Here is a 23,130-nt window from a genome sequence, read left to right as displayed (position 1 = left end):
TGAGCTAAATTTGACTGTCGGATGCCATAAGACAAAAGGTGGATGTAAAATGAAAATACTCTTGATTTATATTCAAATGTATCAATCGACTACTGTACAAGTTCAGATATTTTTGTTTTTACAAAGTGTAAAAATACCTATTTTGCTAAACCGGCTGAAGTTGTAGACGTTCTGCAATTCATTTTTGCTGGTAAACTTAATAACTCTACTTAAGTTTTTATATTGAGTCTTGTCTTTTTGAGTTTTCTAAGAGAACTGAGTACATATTAAAGCAGTTACTCATTTGCATATACAAAATCATGGAGTTTCTGCTGTAACATGATCCACTTGTTTCCCCATTGCTGCTATCCTCAGTTTAGTTTTACTTTCCATTTCTGCTGTATAAATTCTACCCTGCGTTTAGTCTGAAACAGTCATTAACTTTGGATCACGTATGAGTTCACCATCTGGGTGGGTAAAGAACTTGTAATTTTCACTTTAATAGCTCTGATGATGTTTTGCTTGTTTGTTCAATACCTTTCTGCTGATATGACCTTTTTTCTTTTTCTTTAGGAAATCATAAACATGGGGAAAGAACAGAGCACACTTGCAAGAAAGGGATATGTTACAACAAAAGAAACTGAACATTTTATTGAAGCCAAGAAAGGTGAAGATTTGTTTGTCATAAAGATGATCCCACTAAACCTCGTAAGTAAAGAGTTTAGCTTTATTATTTATATCAAATTTAGGTAAATAATTATGGCGATCCATTTTAACCCTAAATTTAGATAAATAAGTAAGTACTGAAAATAATAAATATCCAATGAAATACATATCCTTGTACAAAACACGGCTTTGAATGTGGTAGTCGAGCAGCTACTGTTTGGTATCAAATGATTACTTAAGATTTTATTTTAGATGTTTCTAGTTTTAGATGTCTCAATTTTACTCCTGCAGCGTTAGGCAAAGGATAATAGAGATTTCTCTAGAATAAACAACATTTACTTTGTTTACATTGTGATTTTCTAACTTTGTTAAGCGCTTTCTGTCATCACATTGTTATCAAAATAAATGTTATGTGGTAATATTAAGGGAAGAAATATTCAGTAGCTTTAATGTACTTGTTATGTGTAGTTTAAAAGTGAATGCTGACCGTTCCATCAGCGAGTGTTAGACAGTGATGACAAGCTATTCAAATGTTTGTCATGTTTTTAACAGAACACCAATCAATCCGACTTTGTGTCAGAGATGAACAAACTCAAGGAAATAAGTCATCCACATATTGTGAGTTGCAAGAACTCTTTCGCTGGTAAGTTTTGAGAGACTTGCATCAGGTGTTATGCTAACCTGAGTTTGTTGTTAATAGACAGGACTGTTTGTACAAAAAGAAATGCATTTGGATTAGATGATTAGTTACAAGTGATTGGTAATCATTTTCGTGAACTTTATGAAAGGTGCTGTGCTTTGCCTGACACAGTTATATAAGAGAGTATAAGGGATACTTTTACTCCGAAAAAGATTTATGGGGGGTAATAAAGTGTGATTTATGACAGGTGACCTTTTTGACCTCCGTATGTCCTGTCACATCAAAGGGTTAGCGATAACAAGTGGTTGGTGGTGGGGGTTAGGGGTGGGTGTTAGGGGGTTCAATATGTTTGAGTAGTAACAGTATTGACAATCAAATCAAATTTATTTGTATAACACATTTTTCGTGTACAAAACACTTTAAAGGGGGTAGGGACATACTTGCCAATACATATTCCTTTGTTCAAAAGAGTTAAGCTCAATGTTTTAAGGTGCTCTTGTACATTCTGCTGTACTGCTGTTACAGCCAAACATTTTGAATAATATAAACAATTTGATTTTCAAACGTTCGACCGATTTCTTTAATAACTGCACTACACAATACTTTTACTTTCAGTACTTGAGTAGTAATTTTAAAAATAAACTACTTGCAATACTTAAGTACAAAACATGTTTAATACTTTAATACTTCCACTTAAGTACGGTGCTTAAAGAGCACTTCTACTTCTACTCAAGTCACTTTTTGATAGAGTACTTGTACTTCTACTCAAGTCTGAATCGTTTGTACTTTATACATGTATGGTTCTAACACTTTATTCTTTTCCTGAAATAGTTGAAAAGATCGATTCAAATGACTAGTTATTTAGGAAGCTGCAGTTTGGGGTGCTGTTAAACTTTACAGCGTACTTTTATCGCCCAGCAAAAAACATCTAGCGTGTTTCATGAATGATGGACCGACTCTGCGTCAGTACTATTAGCCTAAGCTGCGTTAGAGCGCAAAGGTGATCCGTTTCAATGTCAAATGCTATCTTCTTGTAGCCAGCACCTTTAACTGAACATTGTCAACTAGGACATCTACACTAACCCAGTTGTCAAAAAGCCCAGGTTTCTTTACACTGTTTCGTGTACAAAACAATTCATAAAATAAAATAAAATAAAAGCAAATCAAGTCAAGTCTTTTGTTGTCAGATACACAGAACAACAGAGTCGGGCACTGAAATTCTTAGGACAGGACAGCGTACAGCGATTACCATAACAACACATAAAATTCCGTAACATGACATGACATAACACTAACAATAAATAGGCAATATAGATACTATAAAATATACATTTTACGTTAATTACTAGTGCTATACTGAACATATAATACACATAATAGCCTATGCTAATCTAAGATCTATACTAACCTAGAAAGATAAAAATACAATATTGTGTAATATTGCATGTTGTAGTGCAAACAGCAGTGGAGGTAGGCATGTGTAATGTCGAGTGTAAGAAGCATTAAAATATATAAAAAGAATATAAAGAGAAACAAATAAAATCATTTAAATGAATTTAAAAACAAGCAACTGTCCAGATAAATTAAAATATATCGTGCAGATTCCACACATAGACACATGAGAAAAGTAATGTTTTTAACCTGGATTTAAAAATGTCTCCATTTGGTGAGAGTTTAATCTCCACTGGCAGTTTGTTCCACTTGTCTGCAGCATAACAGCTAAATGCTGCTTCTTAGTGTTTTATAAATAAAAAGGTTTATTGGTTAATAGGAACGGTCTAAGTTTAAGTAGGTAAACTGTCAAGATTTAAAATGTATGTAGACAGGCTGTAGATGGTTTAAATGCTAATATGTTAAAGTTTACACGAAACTGTCAGACGATTCAAATCGCATTGTGGCAAATCAAGGAGTGAGTTTCCACAGCAGGGGTCCACGGGAACCTGTCAAAATGGGTGGTTCAGTGTTAGTCATGAATACCCTATTTCTCTCAGTTCAAGTAAACAAGGTGAATAATCACTAATCATCCCTAGGAAAACAGTGAACATTGTCAGGAAAACATTGTTAACGCAAACAGACTACGGTATTCCTTCAAATTTCAATTTACCAATGACATACAAAGTGATTTGATAAAAGAACAATTATAGCTACTTACAGATCTGATCAGTGATGCGGAGGTAAGTTGTCAGTTAGGAAGGGTCACAGTGTTTCCTTTACACTTCAGCATTCTTTTCTCTTCATCATGTGTGTTGTGAAAGATTGCAGGCGTCGCATGTCTAAGAGACAAGACAACCACAGGTGGGAAAAGTCTTATGCAAACATACCTGAAGATATAGAAACATTCAGTTGAATAAGACAATGAAAGTGTGCCTACTCTTCTTTTTCTTTATTCATTTTTTAACGTCCAGCTAATTATGAGATATTGGTTCATATGAGATAAGGAACATAGTGAGAAAAAACAAACAACAAAAAAAAAAAAAAAAAAAAAAACCTCACTGATACGACAGAACAATGTGATAATTTCACCCTGTTTCTTACAGAAACAAAGTAATCAAGTAAAAATGTCAAAAAAAAAAAAAAAAAAAAGATTATTCAAGAAGAGCTGTTAATGTAATCTCACACCAACAGTATATCTGCATCCGCACCGGACAAGAATAACTCAATAAACTGGCTTATGTTACCCCTCATACTTTATGTTACTTTGCTGCTAAAAGATTTATTTATCTCCAGTTGAGCAGTGTAAAGAACATTCACGCAACATTTAATTAGCTATATTCAATATGATCTGTTGTATTAATTGCAATTCATTATTAATAAAGGTAATCACACATGGCCAAAGACAATCAACTAAGTTTTCAGGAGTGCTGACAGTTTTCTATGCGTTAAATCTCAGTGAAACTTCATCTGAGAGCAAATACTAAACCAGACAGATTTGTCAGCCTTCTTCAGGTAGGCTACTTCTAAATAGGAGTCTGCACACCTAAGGTTCTCAGCTGTCACCCTGAGAACTACCAACGTCTGATTCTATCTTTTATTCTGAGATCTTGTGAATTTCCAGTTAAACATTTATATCAGATATGTGTAACAGATAGTTAGATGTACAAGTCAATATCCACCATTTCCTGAAAAAATATAGGCAACTTTTCGCATGTGTTTTCCTACTATATGGTAATGATGATATAGTAATATTTTACTACATTATTCTGTTTTATTGTTGCTTTCCTGTTCCCTGATCATTATAGATGATGATAAAAAGACAAAAAGAAAAAAAAAAGTTTTAAAAAAACAAGTTCATAATCACTCAATTCCAATATTTCCTGAACATAATGAGATTCAAAATGGATGCCACCTGATAACGTCATAATATGCAAACTAGATCAATAATTTCATACCCACATAAACTATGGATCATGGGCAACATTTTTCTAATGTACAGTAGGCATCTATCTTTAACCCCCTTTCAGCCACCAGCTTTTGAAATATTAATGTCAAAATCCAGTATTTTCAAAAAACAATCTTGGCGCCTAAAGAGTTAATATTGCAACATTCCAAAATAATGGACCTGAATCCGACTTAACGTCTGATTGTAGTATTAGGAGATACCCTAAGTGTACTTAAGATGTTAACCAGCAAACAAGGCCTGAGTTCATTCAGCCTTAAAGACTTCAGCCTCAGCTTAATCCATCCTTCATTTGAAATCAAAACACAATAACCTCAACTGAGATGACTTTGATGTAAGATTCAAACATGGAGAGTTGTTCGATTTGATGAGTAAATACTGGAACAGAGCATGCAAAGAAAACATACTGATCTCCTGGAGACTCAGAATTAAATATAATAAAAAATGATCAAAGTCTAATCTTTCTTGAATTGTTTAAAACATTGGTTACTGCTTCAGCTCCGTTTTGTGTTGTTTTTATGATAGTTTATGCCCCCACGAAAGAATTGATTAAGCTGAAATTAAAACTCCATGCTTTAGTTTTGCATAAAGACCTTATAAATGTACACTTTATGCCCACCAAACTCTTGTATGCTCTTAGATTTTACATGAATGTCACCTTAAAACCAATACTAATATTATTCTTAAGCTTGATTTGTAAAATATTTTGAACATGAACAACTTTTCTTGATCTTATATGCTAGTAATTTGTAGGTCTTAAATCAACTTAAGCTGAAGGCGCTAGCCAAATTCTTTAACCCCATTTCCCCACCTTGGTTTATTTAAGACAACTACGTATTTATCTTAAACAGAATACCGGCACACAATTGGTTCTAGTCTGGAATAGCTACTGTAGTGGATTTTTTTTTTTTTTTTTTTTTTATCAAGTGAGTAAGAAGACTACTCAGATAATAACAAGACAAAATCCAGATTTTGTCTTTCCTTATATTTATTCAAAGGCAGAATATAGCATCAAAGAACAAATAAGGCTCCTCTGTTCTATATCTAAGATAAGATAGGTGTCTCTTTATAACCCCCTAGAGTTAATCTCCCCAGAAAGTATCAACCATAAACCCCTCCCTCTGTCTTCTCTCACTGACCACTGAAGACAGGCAACACAGGCCACTCTGTAAAATCAATATTAAAGGTGATATTTAAAAAGCGAAACGTTATTTCATTTAACTAAAAGAGGGCAGGAGGGTTAAATTAACCACACAATATTAAATATTCTGCATCTAATGATTAATTTCTCACATATTTGAATTACTACTCGTGCAAACATTTCATGACACAGAAAATGTATCCTAAATTGTATATCCAACCAGCATGAAAATTCCATACACTGCAGATGATGGCAGCAATAACCAGTGTTTCAATCTTATTCTACTTTTTATTACCATTACCATTATTTTATAACCAAAGACAAACTATGCCTTTCAACAAATTTAAAAACTAGACTGGATACAAATTAGCACGTTCACCAAATGCAGTCTAAAACAGCAATCAAAGAGATGATAGATTAATTTCAGAAGTTGGATATAGGGAGACTTTCCAATAAAGAATATCAATTTGCTATCTGGAGGGACCAACATTGGATATAAATCAGTTAATTTACGTGTTGAGGGTCGACTAAGATAAAAGAATCCTAGTTTTTCCCCGTTGTTCTTAATATCTGACCAACCCACACCTGGACTCAAAATAGTGTAACATGATGTGGAAAGTTTGAAATGCAATGAAATTACACACAAACTGTTAGACTGGTATTCAGCATCCGAGCCAATGTCCCACAGTTAAACCAAAGAGTGGCAGCGTACATTCTGCAGAGGTCACCAGCCCATCACAGGGCCACCCAGAGACAAATAGGACAAAAAAACGTTCACGCTCACTTATTGCATTAATTCATTTTCTTTGCATTTATTGATCTCTATAATCTTTTAAGCAACTGATGTGTTTGGTTGATATTTTAGAAAAATCTGCTCTCCATACTCTACTGGAGTATTATTTTTTCTCCTACTTTTACTTCAGTACATATTTTCAACGAGTTTAGTACTTTTACTCCGATACATTTTTATGTGCTGCATCGTTACTCGTTATTATAAACGCACACACACACACACATAAAAACGTACATTAATTCATGCACAAACACACCCACACGCATACAAACACGCAAATATGCATATAAAAACACACACAGAGACACACAAGCATGCACATAGATTAAGAAGGGGAAAAGTTGTAAAGAAAAAAAAAGCACAAGCAGGGAAGAGAGGGGAGGGATGCTCTAAATGGAGAGGGGACATGCTTGATCTGTTTGTTCACAAAGAGTTAAGCCCAGTGTTTTCAGCTGTTCTAATCACTTTTTGTTTTTACATGACACTTGTATTTGTATGTGGCCTACTGGCCTTGAGATTCTTTTAACAAGTTGAAAGAAAATGACAAGGATGAAAAGAAAATGCGTATTGTGTGACGTGATGGGAGATGCTTTAAAGGGGGTAGGGACATACTTGCCAATAAATATTCCTTTGTTCAAAAGAGTTAAGCTCAATGTTTTAAGGTGCTCTTGTACATTCTGCTGTACTGCTGTTACAGCCAAACATTTTGAATAATATAAACAATTTGATTTTCAAACGTTCGACCGATTTCTTTAATAACTGCACTACACAATACTTTTACTTTCAGTACTTGAGTAGTAATTTTAAAAATAAACTACTTGCAATACTTAAGTACAAAACATGTTTAATACTTTAATACTTCCACTTAAGTACGGTGCTTAAAGAGCACTTCTACTTCTACTCAAGTCACTTTTTGATAGAGTACTTGTACTTCTACTTAAGTCTGAATCGTTTGTACTTTATACATGTATGGTTCTAACACTTTATTCTTTTCCTGAAATAGTTGAAAAGATCGATTCAAATGACTAGTTATTTAGGAAGCTGCAGTTTGGGGTGCTGTTAAACTTTACAGCGTACTTTTATCGCCCAGCAAAAAACATCTAGCGTGTTTCATGAATGATGGACCGACTCTGCGTCAGTACTATTAGCCTAAGCTGCGTTAGAGCGCAAAGGTGATCCGTTTCAATGTCAAATGCTATCTTCTTGTAGCCTGCACCTTTAACTGAACATTGTCAACTAGGACATCTACACTAACCCAGTTGTCAAAAAGCCCAGGTTTCTTTACACTGTTTCTTGGTAGTCAGTCAAGATCAGCTGTAAATCAGCCCCACACAGAGCCGTAGTTACACCGCAGCTGAGCAGTTAAAGAAATCACCCGTGACATTCCAGTCTCACCTGCTTTTTCTGCTGCACCAACCGATCATCCGGTCTGGTCTGTAGGTAGTTTAGGGGCCCCGCAACGCTTTAGACCGAAAATGTGTGGAGAGCGGTGAGGAATGAAAGAGCCACCGGGACAGCACTCTGCACATCCGTGACTGAAGGGGGGGTGGGGGTGGTCTTTGATGTCCGACCGAGGCCTGGTCAGCCTGTCCCCGTATGCAGTGCCACGGTTGTGCAGAGTGCTGTCCCGGTGGCTCTTTCATTCCTCACCGCTCTCCACACATTTTCGGTCTAAAGCGTTGCGGGGCCCCTAAACTACCTACAGACCAGACCGGATGATCGGTTGGTGCAGCAGAAAAAGCAGGTGAGACTGGAATGTCACGGGTGATTTCTTTAACTGCTCAGCTGCGGTGTAACTACGGCTCTGTGTGGGGCTGATTTACAGCTGATCTTGACTGACTACCAAGAAACAGTGTAAAGAAACCTGGGCTTTTTGACAACTGGGTTAGTGTAGATGTCCTAGTTGACAATGTTCAGTTAAAGGTGCAGGCTACAAGAAGATAGCATTTGACATTGAAACGGATCACCTTTGCGCTCTAACGCAGCTTAGGCTAATAGTACTGACGCAGAGTCGGTCCATCATTCATGAAACACGCTAGATGTTTTTTGCTGGGCGATAAAAGTACGCTGTAAAGTTTAACAGCACCCCAAACTGCAGCTTCCTAAATAACTAGTCATTTGAATCGATCTTTTCAACTATTTCAGGAAAAGAATAAAGTGTTAGAACCATACATGTATAAAGTACAAACGATTCAGACTTAAGTAGAAGTACAAGTACTCTATCAAAAAGTGACTTGAGTAGAAGTAGAAGTGCTCTTTAAGCACCGTACTTAAGTGGAAGTATTAAAGTATTAAACATGTTTTGTACTTAAGTATTGCAAGTAGTTTATTTTTAAAATTACTACTCAAGTACTGAAAGTAAAAGTATTGTGTAGTGCAGTTATTAAAGAAATCGGTCGAACGTTTGAAAATCAAATTGTTTATATTATTCAAAATGTTTGGCTGTAACAGCAGTACAGCAGAATGTACAAGAGCACCTTAAAACATTGAGCTTAACTCTTTTGAACAAAGGAATATTTATTGGCAAGTATGTCCCTACCCCCTTTAAAGCATCTCCCATCACGTCACACAATACGCATTTTCTTTTCATCCTTGTCATTTTCTTTCAACTTGTTAAAAGAATCTCAAGGCCAGTAGGCCACATACAAATACAAGTGTCATGTAAAAACAAAAAGTGATTAGAACAGCTGAAAACACTGGGCTTAACTCTTTGTGAACAAACAGATCAAGCATGTCCCCTCTCCATTTAGAGCATCCCTCCCCTCTCTTCCCTGCTTGTGCTTTTTTTTTCTTTACAACTTTTCCCCTTCTTAATCTATGTGCATGCTTGTGTGTCTCTGTGTGTGTTTTTATATGCATATTTGCGTGTTTGTATGCGTGTGGGTGTGTTTGTGCATGAATTAATGTACGTTTTTATGTGTGTGTGTGTGTGCGTTTATAATAACGAGTAACGATGCAGCACATAAAAATGTATCGGAGTAAAAGTACTAAACTCGTTGAAAATATGTACTGAAGTAAAAGTAGGAGAAAAAATAATACTCCAGTAGAGTATGGAGAGCAGATTTTTCTAAAATATCAACCAAACACATCAGTTGCTTAAAAGATTATAGAGATCAATAAATGCAAAGAAAATGAATTAATGCAATAAGTGAGCGTGAACGTTTTTTTGTCCTATTTGTCTCTGGGTGGCCCTGTGATGGGCTGGTGACCTCTGCAGAATGTACGCTGCCACTCTTTGGTTTAACTGTGGGACATTGGCTCGGATGCTGAATACCAGTCTAACAGTTTGTGTGTAATTTCATTGCATTTCAAACTTTCCACATCATGTTACACTATTTTGAGTCCAGGTGTGGGTTGGTCAGATATTAAGAACAACGGGGAAAAACTAGGATTCTTTTATCTTAGTCGACCCTCAACACGTAAATTAACTGATTTATATCCAATGTTGGTCCCTCCAGATAGCAAATTGATATTCTTTATTGGAAAGTCTCCCTATATCCAACTTCTGAAATTAATCTATCATCTCTTTGATTGCTGTTTTAGACTGCATTTGGTGAACGTGCTAATTTGTATCCAGTCTAGTTTTTAAATTTGTTGAAAGGCATAGTTTGTCTTTGGTTATAAAATAATGGTAATGGTAATAAAAAGTAGAATAAGATTGAAACACTGGTTATTGCTGCCATCATCTGCAGTGTATGGAATTTTCATGCTGGTTGGATATACAATTTAGGATACATTTTCTGTGTCATGAAATGTTTGCACGAGTAGTAATTCAAATATGTGAGAAATTAATCATTAGATGCAGAATATTTAATATTGTGTGGTTAATTTAACCCTCCTGCCCTCTTTTAGTTAAATGAAATAACGTTTCGCTTTTTAAATATCACCTTTAATATTGATTTTACAGAGTGGCCTGTGTTGCCTGTCTTCAGTGGTCAGTGAGAGAAGACAGAGGGAGGGGTTTATGGTTGATACTTTCTGGGGAGATTAACTCTAGGGGGTTATAAAGAGACACCTATCTTATCTTAGATATAGAACAGAGGAGCCTTATTTGTTCTTTGATGCTATATTCTGCCTTTGAATAAATATAAGGAAAGACAAAATCTGGATTTTGTCTTGTTATTATCTGAGTAGTCTTCTTACTCACTTGATAAAAAAAAAAAAAAAAAAAAATCCACTACAGTAGCTATTCCAGACTAGAACCAATTGTGTGCCGGTATTCTGTTTAAGATAAATACGTAGTTGTCTTAAATAAACCAAGGTGGGGAAATGGGGTTAAAGAATTTGGCTAGCGCCTTCAGCTTAAGTTGATTTAAGACCTACAAATTACTAGCATATAAGATCAAGAAAAGTTGTTCATGTTCAAAATATTTTACAAATCAAGCTTAAGAATAATATTAGTATTGGTTTTAAGGTGACATTCATGTAAAATCTAAGAGCATACAAGAGTTTGGTGGGCATAAAGTGTACATTTATAAGGTCTTTATGCAAAACTAAAGCATGGAGTTTTAATTTCAGCTTAATCAATTCTTTCGTGGGGGCATAAACTATCATAAAAACAACACAAAACGGAGCTGAAGCAGTAACCAATGTTTTAAACAATTCAAGAAAGATTAGACTTTGATCATTTTTTATTATATTTAATTCTGAGTCTCCAGGAGATCAGTATGTTTTCTTTGCATGCTCTGTTCCAGTATTTACTCATCAAATCGAACAACTCTCCATGTTTGAATCTTACATCAAAGTCATCTCAGTTGAGGTTATTGTGTTTTGATTTCAAATGAAGGATGGATTAAGCTGAGGCTGAAGTCTTTAAGGCTGAATGAACTCAGGCCTTGTTTGCTGGTTAACATCTTAAGTACACTTAGGGTATCTCCTAATACTACAATCAGACGTTAAGTCGGATTCAGGTCCATTATTTTGGAATGTTGCAATATTAACTCTTTAGGCGCCAAGATTGTTTTTTGAAAATACTGGATTTTGACATTAATATTTCAAAAGCTGGTGGCTGAAAGGGGGTTAAAGATAGATGCCTACTGTACATTAGAAAAATGTTGCCCATGATCCATAGTTTATGTGGGTATGAAATTATTGATCTAGTTTGCATATTATGACGTTATCAGGTGGCATCCATTTTGAATCTCATTATGTTCAGGAAATATTGGAATTGAGTGATTATGAACTTGTTTTTTTAAAACTTTTTTTTTTCTTTTTGTCTTTTTATCATCATCTATAATGATCAGGGAACAGGAAAGCAACAATAAAACAGAATAATGTAGTAAAATATTACTATATCATCATTACCATATAGTAGGAAAACACATGCGAAAAGTTGCCTATATTTTTTCAGGAAATGGTGGATATTGACTTGTACATCTAACTATCTGTTACACATATCTGATATAAATGTTTAACTGGAAATTCACAAGATCTCAGAATAAAAGATAGAATCAGACGTTGGTAGTTCTCAGGGTGACAGCTGAGAACCTTAGGTGTGCAGACTCCTATTTAGAAGTAGCCTACCTGAAGAAGGCTGACAAATCTGTCTGGTTTAGTATTTGCTCTCAGATGAAGTTTCACTGAGATTTAACGCATAGAAAACTGTCAGCACTCCTGAAAACTTAGTTGATTGTCTTTGGCCATGTGTGATTACCTTTATTAATAATGAATTGCAATTAATACAACAGATCATATTGAATATAGCTAATTAAATGTTGCGTGAATGTTCTTTACACTGCTCAACTGGAGATAAATAAATCTTTTAGCAGCAAAGTAACATAAAGTATGAGGGGTAACATAAGCCAGTTTATTGAGTTATTCTTGTCCGGTGCGGATGCAGATATACTGTTGGTGTGAGATTACATTAACAGCTCTTCTTGAATAATCTTTTTTTTTTTTTTTTTTTTGACATTTTTACTTGATTACTTTGTTTCTGTAAGAAACAGGGTGAAATTATCACATTGTTCTGTCGTATCAGTGAGGTTTTTTTTTTTTTTTTTTTTTTTGTTGTTTGTTTTTTCTCACTATGTTCCTTATCTCATATGAACCAATATCTCATAATTAGCTGGACGTTAAAAAATGAATAAAGAAAAAGAAGAGTAGGCACACTTTCATTGTCTTATTCAACTGAATGTTTCTATATCTTCAGGTATGTTTGCATAAGACTTTTCCCACCTGTGGTTGTCTTGTCTCTTAGACATGCGACGCCTGCAATCTTTCACAACACACATGATGAAGAGAAAAGAATGCTGAAGTGTAAAGGAAACACTGTGACCCTTCCTAACTGACAACTTACCTCCGCATCACTGATCAGATCTGTAAGTAGCTATAATTGTTCTTTTATCAAATCACTTTGTATGTCATTGGTAAATTGAAATTTGAAGGAATACCGTAGTCTGTTTGCGTTAACAATGTTTTCCTGACAATGTTCACTGTTTTCCTAGGGATGATTAGTGATTATTCACCTTGTTTACTTGAACTGAGAGAAATAGGGTATTCATGACTAACACTGAACCACCCATTTTGACAGGTTCCCGTGGACCCCTGCTGTGGAAACTCACTCCTTGATTTGCCACAATGCGATTTGAATCGTCTGACAGTTTCGTGTAAACTTTAACATATTAGCATTTAAACCATCTACAGCCTGTCTACATACATTTTAAATCTTGACAGTTTACCTACTTAAACTTAGACCGTTCCTATTAACCAATAAACCTTTTTATTTATAAAACACTAAGAAGCAGCATTTAGCTGTTATGCTGCAGACAAGTGGAACAAACTGCCAGTGGAGATTAAACTCTCACCAAATGGAGACATTTTTAAATCCAGGTTAAAAACATTACTTTTCTCATGTGTCTATGTGTGGAATCTGCACGATATATTTTAATTTATCTGGACAGTTGCTTGTTTTTAAATTCATTTAAATGATTTTATTTGTTTCTCTTTATATTCTTTTTATATATTTTAATGCTTCTTACACTCGACATTACACATGCCTACCTCCACTGCTGTTTGCACTACAACATGCAATATTACACAATATTGTATTTTTATCTTTCTAGGTTAGTATAGATCTTAGATTAGCATAGGCTATTATGTGTATTATATGTTCAGTATAGCACTAGTAATTAACGTAAAATGTATATTTTATAGTATCTATATTGCCTATTTATTGTTAGTGTTATGTCATGTCATGTTACGGAATTTTATGTGTTGTTATGGTAATCGCTGTACGCTGTCCTGTCCTAAGAATTTCAGTGCCCGACTCTGTTGTTCTGTGTATCTGACAACAAAAGACTTGACTTGATTTGCTTTTATTTTATTTTATTTTATGAATTGTTTTGTACACGAAACAGTGTAAAGAAACCTGGGCTTTTTGACAACTGGGTTAGTGTAGATGTCCTAGTTGACAATGTTCAGTTAAAGGTGCTGGCTACAAGAAGATAGCATTTGACATTGAAACGGATCACCTTTGCGCTCTAACGCAGCTTAGGCTAATAGTACTGACGCAGAGTCGGTCCATCATTCATGAAACACGCTAGATGTTTTTTGCTGGGCGATAAAAGTACGCTGTAAAGTTTAACAGCACCCCAAACTGCAGCTTCCTAAATAACTAGTCATTTGAATCGATCTTTTCAACTATTTCAGGAAAAGAATAAAGTGTTAGAACCATACATGTATAAAGTACAAACGATTCAGACTTGAGTAGAAGTACAAGTACTCTATCAAAAAGTGACTTGAGTAGAAGTAGAAGTGCTCTTTAAGCACCGTACTTAAGTGGAAGTATTAAAGTATTAAACATGTTTTGTACTTAAGTATTGCAAGTAGTTTATTTTTAAAATTACTACTCAAGTACTGAAAGTAAAAGTATTGTGTAGTGCAGTTATTAAAGAAATCGGTCGAACGTTTGAAAATCAAATTGTTTATATTATTCAAAATGTTTGGCTGTAACAGCAGTACAGCAGAATGTACAAGAGCACCTTAAAACATTGAGCTTAACTCTTTTGAACAAAGGAATATGTATTGGCAAGTATGTCCCTACCCCCTTTAAAGTGTTTTGTACACGAAAAATGTGTTATACAAATAAATTTGATTTGATTGTCAATACTGTTACTACTCAAACATATTGAACCCCCTAACACCCACCCCTAACCCCCACCACCAACCACTTGTTATCGCTAACCCTTTGATGTGACAGGACATACGGAGGTCAAAAGGTCACCTGTCATAAATCACACTTTATTACCCCCCATAAATCTTTTTCGGAGTAAAAGTATCCCTTATACTCTCTTATATAACTACACCTTATTTGAATATAAGAAAGAGAAATAAGAAAAAAATAGCGTTAAATGTTACATTTTGTATATCTTTGAGGTTGAATCCAATGAATTCTCATAATTCTGTGATAAAACCTTCTTGATTGACTGATGCTGTGGAGCTTGTCAATGTTACGCCCATAGGATTTTCCCCATGTTTTTAGTTTTATGTTTTATCATGTGTCGCGGCCTCTTAAATTTCCAAATGATATTTTCCAAACAAAGGCCGTGGGTGGCAGCAGGGTTGTGTTCTTGCACGCACTTCAGTTGATTGTTCAAATATATGTAGTTTATTTTTTACCAACAAAAAAATATGAACAAAACAATAACAAAAAAAATTCTTACAATTTAGATGAAAACGAAAGTTAACTCATTTGAATTTAACAAGATCTAAAAGTGGTCAAAAAATCATTCCACCACCAACTCCCGTCCTCACACCGGACATTTGACAAACAAAAAAGAGCCCCTGGTGTGTTCTTAATCTGTATGATTAATGGGCGGTTCCAAAAGTCACCAAAATAATTTAAACAATCTCAAATACAAAAATGAACCCCAGATCTTGACTCCAAATCAACCAAAGTATATTCCAATATCCCAAAGAAAACCAAACCGATAGAACCCATGACTTACAAAACAAAAATGGCCACAACATCATGTTTTAGGTTGTTTTATGTCTTGTTTTTTGAGTTCATGTCTTGTATTTAGTTTACCATTGTCTTCCCCCACAGTTTCTGTTTGCTCATTAGTTGTCACTCAGTCACCAATCACTCCCAGTTCCCTATTTAGTTTCCAGGCTCCCCTGTCTTTTTGTGAGATCTTTACCTGATTTTCACCCCTCATGCCACGACGCCACGTTAAAGTCAAGTGTTTTTTTCACGTTATGCCAAGTCTTTTGTTTTTCTTTTGTCATGTTCATGTTCTTGTCCCACAGTTTAAGTTTTTTGTTATCCGGCTCAGCCACACCCTTTGTTTTGCCTTAAGTTAAAAATAAAACCAAGTTTGCTTTCTACTTCTCTCGAGTCCGCATCCGTGTCCTGCCTACCCACCCAGACCTGACAGTCAGCAAAAATAGAGTTGTTGAACTGATGCAGCTCATCCACAACTTCTTATAGTAGATGCAAAAAAGATAAATTCCTAATTCTCAACAACCACACCTAAAATAAGATTCATTATAAATGAGCTCAGAGACTAATTCAAAACATTTTTTGGTAGGGGTAGGGCTTTCTCACACTGAATGCACTTTTTTGGAAAAACTAACATGTTTTTCCAATGTTTTTTTCTTTTATTTGTCATTAAGATATAAGTGAGAGGATGTATTATGTGGTGATGGATCACTGTCAGGGAGAGGCCCTTGCTAACAACATAGGTAAAAAGGAAGAAAAGGTAAGGGACTGATGTGCAAAAAAACATTTTGAAGGTAATTCTGTTAAATACCACATGACGTTCCATTGTTGATCCCAAATTAAGGGAAATTCATGCAATTACAATTGTGCTATAATTTGTTTTCCAGGTACTTAGCTGGATTGTTGAGATCTGTATTGCTCTGGGAACCATTCATGAAAAAGGTTTGCTTCATAAAGATCTGACGCCAGAGGTAATGCATGTATTAAGCAAACACTGATAACAGATGATGAGATTTTGTGGAATTTTAATTTATATCAAATCATTCTGACAGTTATGTCATGGTTTATTTTTCTTAATTACAATTCGCAAACTGCTTTTGGAATTTTTCATATTTTGAACTTGATTGTATTCATAGGATTCATTTACATTTGTACCTTTTCTCTTTCTTTTAGACCATATTCCTGACAGAATTTGGAATAGTGTGCTTGGGCGGATTCGGAACTATCCGTGAAAAGTAATGTGCAGTTTATGTGCAGTTATGTTAGTCACAATCAGAAGTCAACCATTAAGAATCCTTAGTAACACAAGCTTAATGTTTTAGGAAAACCCCCACAGTCTCTTGATTCAATTCAATTCATTTTTATTTATATAGCGCCAAATACAACAAATGTCATCTCAAGGCACTTAGATAGTAAGTCCAATTCAAGCCAATTGGAATTCAATTCATTGTAATGTAATTCTTGAGTGAACATCATTCTGTTTGTAAGGGTAGAAGCCTCAACACAGTCATGGAAAAACTAAAAGAAATATGACTCAACTCTGCTTTTCAGTCAATTTCACCTTTTGTGATCAGCTGTATACTTTAGGACCGCAATTATGTTCAATTATTGCAATACAGTTACCATCTGACTAAATTACTCTGAATGACGATAATATGTGCCATATGTGTACCCTATATGGTTTTATACACATATAGAGTGTATAAAACCATGTGTACACTTACAAAACAGAAAACTAGAAGCTATTGGGCCAGTTCTAGGTTCAGAGGAGAAAAATGGGGGAAAAAACTTGGTCTGCACAACAGGCCATACAGAAGATGTCTGTTCAACATAAATTTAACAACATAAAGTTAGGAATAGAGAACCAGCTCTGGTGGGACACTCTTTCTTTACTCATCAGTTAAAAAAAAAAACTGCAGTTAGCATTCCTCCCAAACTGCTTCCCTTTGCACTGCCCATGTCTGTTTTTTCCCCACCACACAGCTGCACTTGCTCTGGGAAAGGCGGGATGATTAAAGAAGCATTTCACCAGCTTGATTTTGACTTCCTAACTAAAAAAAATGGTTTAAATATTATTTTTTGATAAATAAAAATCATAAGTCACATAAACTACCATTAGCTGTTCTTTATTTCCATTTAGGTATCTTGTGTCAGCAACTATTTACTCGTGGCTCTGTTTATCAGGGTCTGCAACCTTGGTTTTATACACATATTATGTAACTGTAGATATAACTGACATAAAAAAAATTATTGTGAGGTTCCACATGCCGACAATGAAAACAATAAATTAAAAAACATTCATACTGTTATAAGCAAACTTTGTAAACTTCTTGTAAAAGCACAATAAATAGGTCTCCACTGCAGTTTGCCAACTTGTCAGATATCCTAACAAATAAAAATGACTGATGTCAAATCACTGTGCAGAATTCTTATTGTATCTTATGTGTGCAGCTCTGCATTTTGTGGTGGTGAGGGGTCAAACGCGAATTCAAATCGGCCAATAAATTACTTGGCACCTGAAGTCTTCACAGAGGGGACATACGATGAAAAAAGGTAAGCCATCCTTTTCTATCATAACTTGAATTTAACTTAAATCGAAATGACACAAATGTTTGACAGTACAAAACTGTAAAATCTCAAATTTTAATCCGGATCACTTGAAACTGGTCGGTAACATTACTAAGTACAGAAAAGAGCAACAGAGAGGTTGACTTTATCAGAAGTCATAATCAGGATGGGTTCAACTCTGTGTAGCAAGCATGTGAGATGCTGACTCTGCAAAATGTTTAACAATCTAAGAATGTTTCCCCAACACTAAAATGCAACAAATCTGGGTTTGTACAAAAAAAAAAAAATCTGGGATAGCAAATAAAGTCACATAAATTATGAGCTGCTTTGTCACATTTCAACCAAACAATGAAGCTTCTGTATCTTTTGTGTAAATACATAAAGAGTGATAATTGTGTGGACTGTATGACTGTACAATGCTTTCAAAAAATGTCAGTGTATTATATTTATATAAAATATTTATATCATTTTCCTCATCTACATTGAAATAATGCTATCTTTTTTTATTCATATGCCAATTAATTTTTGTTTTTTGTTGTTTTCTTTTGCTGTCTTACTTGCGTTATCATCAAAATCCTGATTTGCTATTGCTACTAACTTCTTCTAACATAATAAATGATTCTTTACTTTTAGTGATATCTGGGCGGTGGGATGCATACTCTTTGAGCTCTGTACCAAAGAGTCAGCGGTAAGTTGCAGATGAATCTGATCAAATACAGCAAATAGACATCCATCCATCCATTTTCTATACCCGCTTAAAGGGATAGTTCGCCTCTTTTGACATGAAGCTGTATGACATCCCATACTAGCATTATCGTCCATGAACATTGACTTACCCCCCGCTGCGTCCTGTGAGCCGAGTTCCGGCCTCGTTTTGGTGTTGACAAAGGTAGTCCGGCTAGTTGGCTGGGGTCACAAAAATAAAGCGTTTTGCTTCTCAATTGTCGGGTCGCGGGGGGGCTGGAGCCTATCCCAGGTGTCATTGGCCGAGAGGCAGGGTACACCCTGGACAGGTTGCCGGTCCATCACAGGGCCACACAGAGACAAACGAGACAAACAACCACACACTCACTCCTAGGGACAATTTAAGAGACACCAATTAACCTAACATGCATGTTTTTGGACAGTGGGAGGAAGCCGGAGTACCCGGACAGAACCCACGCATACACGGGGAGAACATGCCAACTCCACACAGAAAGGCCCCACACCACCGTGCAGCCCCAGCAAATAGACTTATTTTCCTTTTTATTTTCACTTATGCTGGAATTTTTTAGAGCTGGGCAACAGTCTGGAAATGCTTTAAGCAACCACGAGTCGAAGTGTAATCTTTATGGGCTGCTTTTCACTCACGATTTCTGATGTGTTTAGCTGTCCGACAAAAGAAACTGGACATGAATGAATGAGGGCAGCTTTGTTGGAAATTCAGCTGTAGATAGACGCTTACATTTGACTATTTTTTATTAACTTTAGAACTCAGAATCTGGGTGTGTTTGTCCAATAACTAGTATTTATGATCTTCTTATGCAGTTCTCCGCAGAGACTACAATCAAGCTCATGCCAAAGATAATTAGTGGTCCTTGCCCATCTCTCCCAAAGAACTTCTCACCAGAGCTTTGTTGGCTGTTGAACGATATGCTGCAAAGAGATGCTGAAGCAAGACCAACAGCCAGTGAGATCCTGAAACGTCCATTTGTTCAAAACTGTCTCTCAACAAAGGTATGACATTTCCAACAGTACAATATTTAACTTGCTATCTCAGAAAACACCTTTTCTCCAGTCAGCTGTTAGTATAGGACTTACTAATTCTGCCATCTTGTCTTTAACAGGGAAATCAACTTCCCCAACTAATTGCTCTTAACTTATATCTAAACTAATGAATGCAAACAATTATTTTGTTATTTGTGGTGATTCTTTTTTTTAATAAACCATGGGTAAGAAGATTGAAGAAAACAGGAGACTCAGACCAATTCTATATGTATATACATATATATATATAATATATGAAGAACAGGATATCTGTACCTACAGATAAGAGGTTTAGTCTGTTTATTGTATCTCCAGTTGTCGACGACACCCTCGACAGATCTGGGCCTCTCTGCGTTACCATTGTTGAGGCCAAGTGGTCAACTAATGTCTAATTTTAGTTTAATATTTTTCCATATAAATTGCTGGATTGCTTTACTTGGACTTCAAAAAAGAAAAACTTGATCATTTGGTTCTATTTTCACAGCACCAACATTGTTGATATAAATACACGCACACACATGATCTCAGCTGACGACGAGCAAATTTGCTAAAGAGGTTTTAGTCTAGTTTTTGTTTGTTTGGTTTTTTTAGAATTTTTTTTCTTGGTACATATCTTTATTCTGATAAAATCCCCTTTTCTTTTTTTTTGAAAGTGCAAAACAACAGTGGACGAACTCCAGAAGAAGCTGGACGTACTGAGGGCTCTGGCTGATGGTTTGGAACGTATTCATGAGAACACCACCATCGGAAGTCTGGCAGGAGGAGTGATTGGAGCAGTGGGAGGGATTACATCCATTGTGGGGCTTATATTGGCTCCTTTCACTTTGGGAGCCTCTCTCATTGTCACTGGTGTCGGTGTGGGAGTGGGTGCAGTTGGTGGAATCACTGCTGGTGCCTCAAACATCACAAATATGGTCAACCAGTCATCTGATCGCAAAGCTGTTCGCACTGTCATTAAAGAGTTTCAACAGAAAATAAATGCAGTTGTCACCTGGCTAAAGGTGATCAACGTCAGTTCAAAAACCATCAGCAAAGAAAATCCACAAGTAGATGACACTAATAGCAACTTAACAGGTGAAAGCATCAAAAGGCTTAGCGGTCGGGCAGGAAAAGGTCTAAGTGGCATTCCTGAACTTGTCAGACTTGCTAGCGTTGTGAACATTGGCAGAATTGCTGCACAAGCATCCAGGGCAGTGCGCGTTGCAGAGATGGCGACAGGTGTACTTTCTGGTTTATTCATAGCAGTAGATATCTTCTTCATTGCCATGGATGCAAAAGAGATTCATGACATTAAGAAAGCAAGGGAAGCAGAGGAGAGAGGTCCAACCTCTCCCAGGTCAGGGTCTGAAATTGGTGACATTGTGTCAACCTCTGACCAATCTGCCCTACTGTCCAGCTCACTGATGCAGGAGTTTGACATTCCTGAAACTGAACTTAAGTGCGACGAATCAGAGGCAGAGGCCCATTCTTCAAATAAAAAAGATCAAATCAGATCTGAGATCATGAGATTTGTCCGATCAGTGAGGGAGGCAGCACACAACCTGCAAGTATTGTTGGATGAGCTAGAAATCACAATCTCATCCATCCCCTCAATTCAACATGAAAGTGAGCTGGAGTGGCAGAGAATGGAACTAATATAACTCAAAGGTTATACTTATTCCAAAGAGTTTTGGTGAGTTTAAGTGAACTACAATTGGGCATATGTCACTGGTGTCCATTATTATCAAAGGATTAAGATTTTTTCACCAAAGACATCAGTGCAGCAATACTAGCAAGAGGGCTTAAGGATTTCAGTGTCAATACACATAAACAGGATGGTATACCAAACACAAAATTCTAACTATACTACTAGAAACTATTTCACATTTTCTCAGCTGGGTTGAAATTTTAAGAAATCATGTACCAATTTAGGACTTGTACTATGATGAATTTGAGCTTGGTGGTGTGGTTGTCAATCATCATTTTTTTTTAATGCTAGTTTTATCATGAAGATGTAAAATGTTTATTTTAAGGGGGTTGTTATTTTCTGATAATTTTTTATGTGCAAATTAGGCTCTAATTTATGCAAATAAGGCTGTAATACTATACACATTTTCCATTTGTACATATGTATGTAGAATTGTCATATATTTGGTGTAATTGTCATATATTTGGTGTTATTGTCATAAATTTGGTGTAACTGTTGCTGCAACGCCCCATCTTTGGATTAGTAAAGTCTTATCTTATAATTCAATCTCTATCAAATATTATACAGCATTAATTAGGATGGGGATCAACTGTTTGTTTCTTTGTTTCTTTATTTTGGGAGGAGAAATGTTCTTTAATATCATACGGTCCAGTCACAAAAATGTTTTGTCAATATAAATTTGCAGTAAAATAAAACAGATTAGTCAAAATTCAATGATCATTTTGATCTGTGATTTTTGCTGCTTTTTTATTTCTGCTGTTTCTTCATTATCAAGTTGTACATGTAAGACGGCAAGGCAGGTTTATCTATAGAGCACATATTTTGTCACAATGAGCTTTTTATGTCAAAATAGAACATTAGCATTCATACAAATACTGTCAAATATATGGACACATATGTTGGAAATGATTCATATAATTTATAATATGGTGGGTTACAACTTGGGTTGCCAACTCCCCGAAAAATAAATAAGGGACACCTCATTAGAAGGGTCGGCCGAAACCGATTGCCTTCACCCTTCCTGGCCTGGAAACAATTTTTTAACTATTTGACTCGAACCTGAATTGAATTAGATGCATATTTTTGAGTGACATGAACACATGGAAAACAAATTATTATCCAGCAATTCACTTTAATATAAAATAACAAATTAACTGAATAAAATAAGTATCTTTCTTAAAGGAGAAGTTATTTGTTTTTTTTTTACCTGTGTCTTTATTTCACCAATACTTTAAGACGAATGAATGAAAAAATGTTTTTCCCCCTGTTTGAGTAAAGTACTATTGCACTCTTAGCTCATAGTTGCCGTGTTGTTGTTATTTTGTAGCAGAGTGGTGCAAAAAGTCTATATGTCTGTTCATCATTAAGTGGTTTCAGAGTTACATGGTTCTGTAAAAGCATTCAGAAAACAATACAGCAATGTACTGATATTAGAAAATGTAGTTTGTACTTTTAAAAGTAAGTTCTTCAGTACTTTAACTTGAGTAAAATTTTTAGCGACTTTTACTTGTAGTTGAGTAAGATTTGACCATGAGTATCAATACTTTGACTCAATTATTGGAGTTGAGTACTTTG

General features: G+C 35.5%; 1 protein-coding gene across 1 annotated transcript; it reads left to right on the top strand.

The window, feature by feature from the left end:
- Window positions 1-402: 402 nt before the first annotated feature.
- On the top strand, window positions 403-22,351 carry LOC142397301 (uncharacterized). The gene is made up of 10 exons (XM_075480645.1): window positions 403-450; window positions 553-687; window positions 1,198-1,288; window positions 16,229-16,314; window positions 16,442-16,525; window positions 16,728-16,789; window positions 18,006-18,107; window positions 18,756-18,810; window positions 19,650-19,838; window positions 20,522-22,351. The coding sequence occupies exons 2-10, from the start codon at window positions 565-567 to the stop codon at window positions 21,506-21,508; spliced, it is 1,779 nt and encodes a 592-aa protein (XP_075336760.1). The 5' UTR covers window positions 403-450; window positions 553-564; the 3' UTR covers window positions 21,509-22,351.
- The last annotated feature ends 779 nt before the right edge of the window (window positions 22,352-23,130 follow it).

Source organism: Odontesthes bonariensis, chromosome 13 (assembly GCF_027942865.1).
Source record: "Odontesthes bonariensis isolate fOdoBon6 chromosome 13, fOdoBon6.hap1, whole genome shotgun sequence".
NCBI lineage: Eukaryota > Metazoa > Chordata > Actinopteri > Atheriniformes > Atherinopsidae > Odontesthes > Odontesthes bonariensis.
This window is presented reverse-complemented; position numbering and strand designations above follow the sequence as displayed.

Excerpts from the sequence above, each read along its gene's own strand:
- LOC142397301 (XM_075480645.1), top strand. The coding sequence starts at position 565 with ATGGGGAAAGAACAGAGCACACTTGCAAGAAAGGGATATGTTACAACA. Across the intron at positions 16,790-18,005 it reads TTCGGAACTATCCGTGAAAA|CTCTGCATTTTGTGGTGGTG; the intron begins GTAATGTGCAGT and ends TTATGTGTGCAG. Across the intron at positions 19,839-20,521 it reads AAAACTGTCTCTCAACAAAG|TGCAAAACAACAGTGGACGA; the intron begins GTATGACATTTC and ends TTTTTTTGAAAG.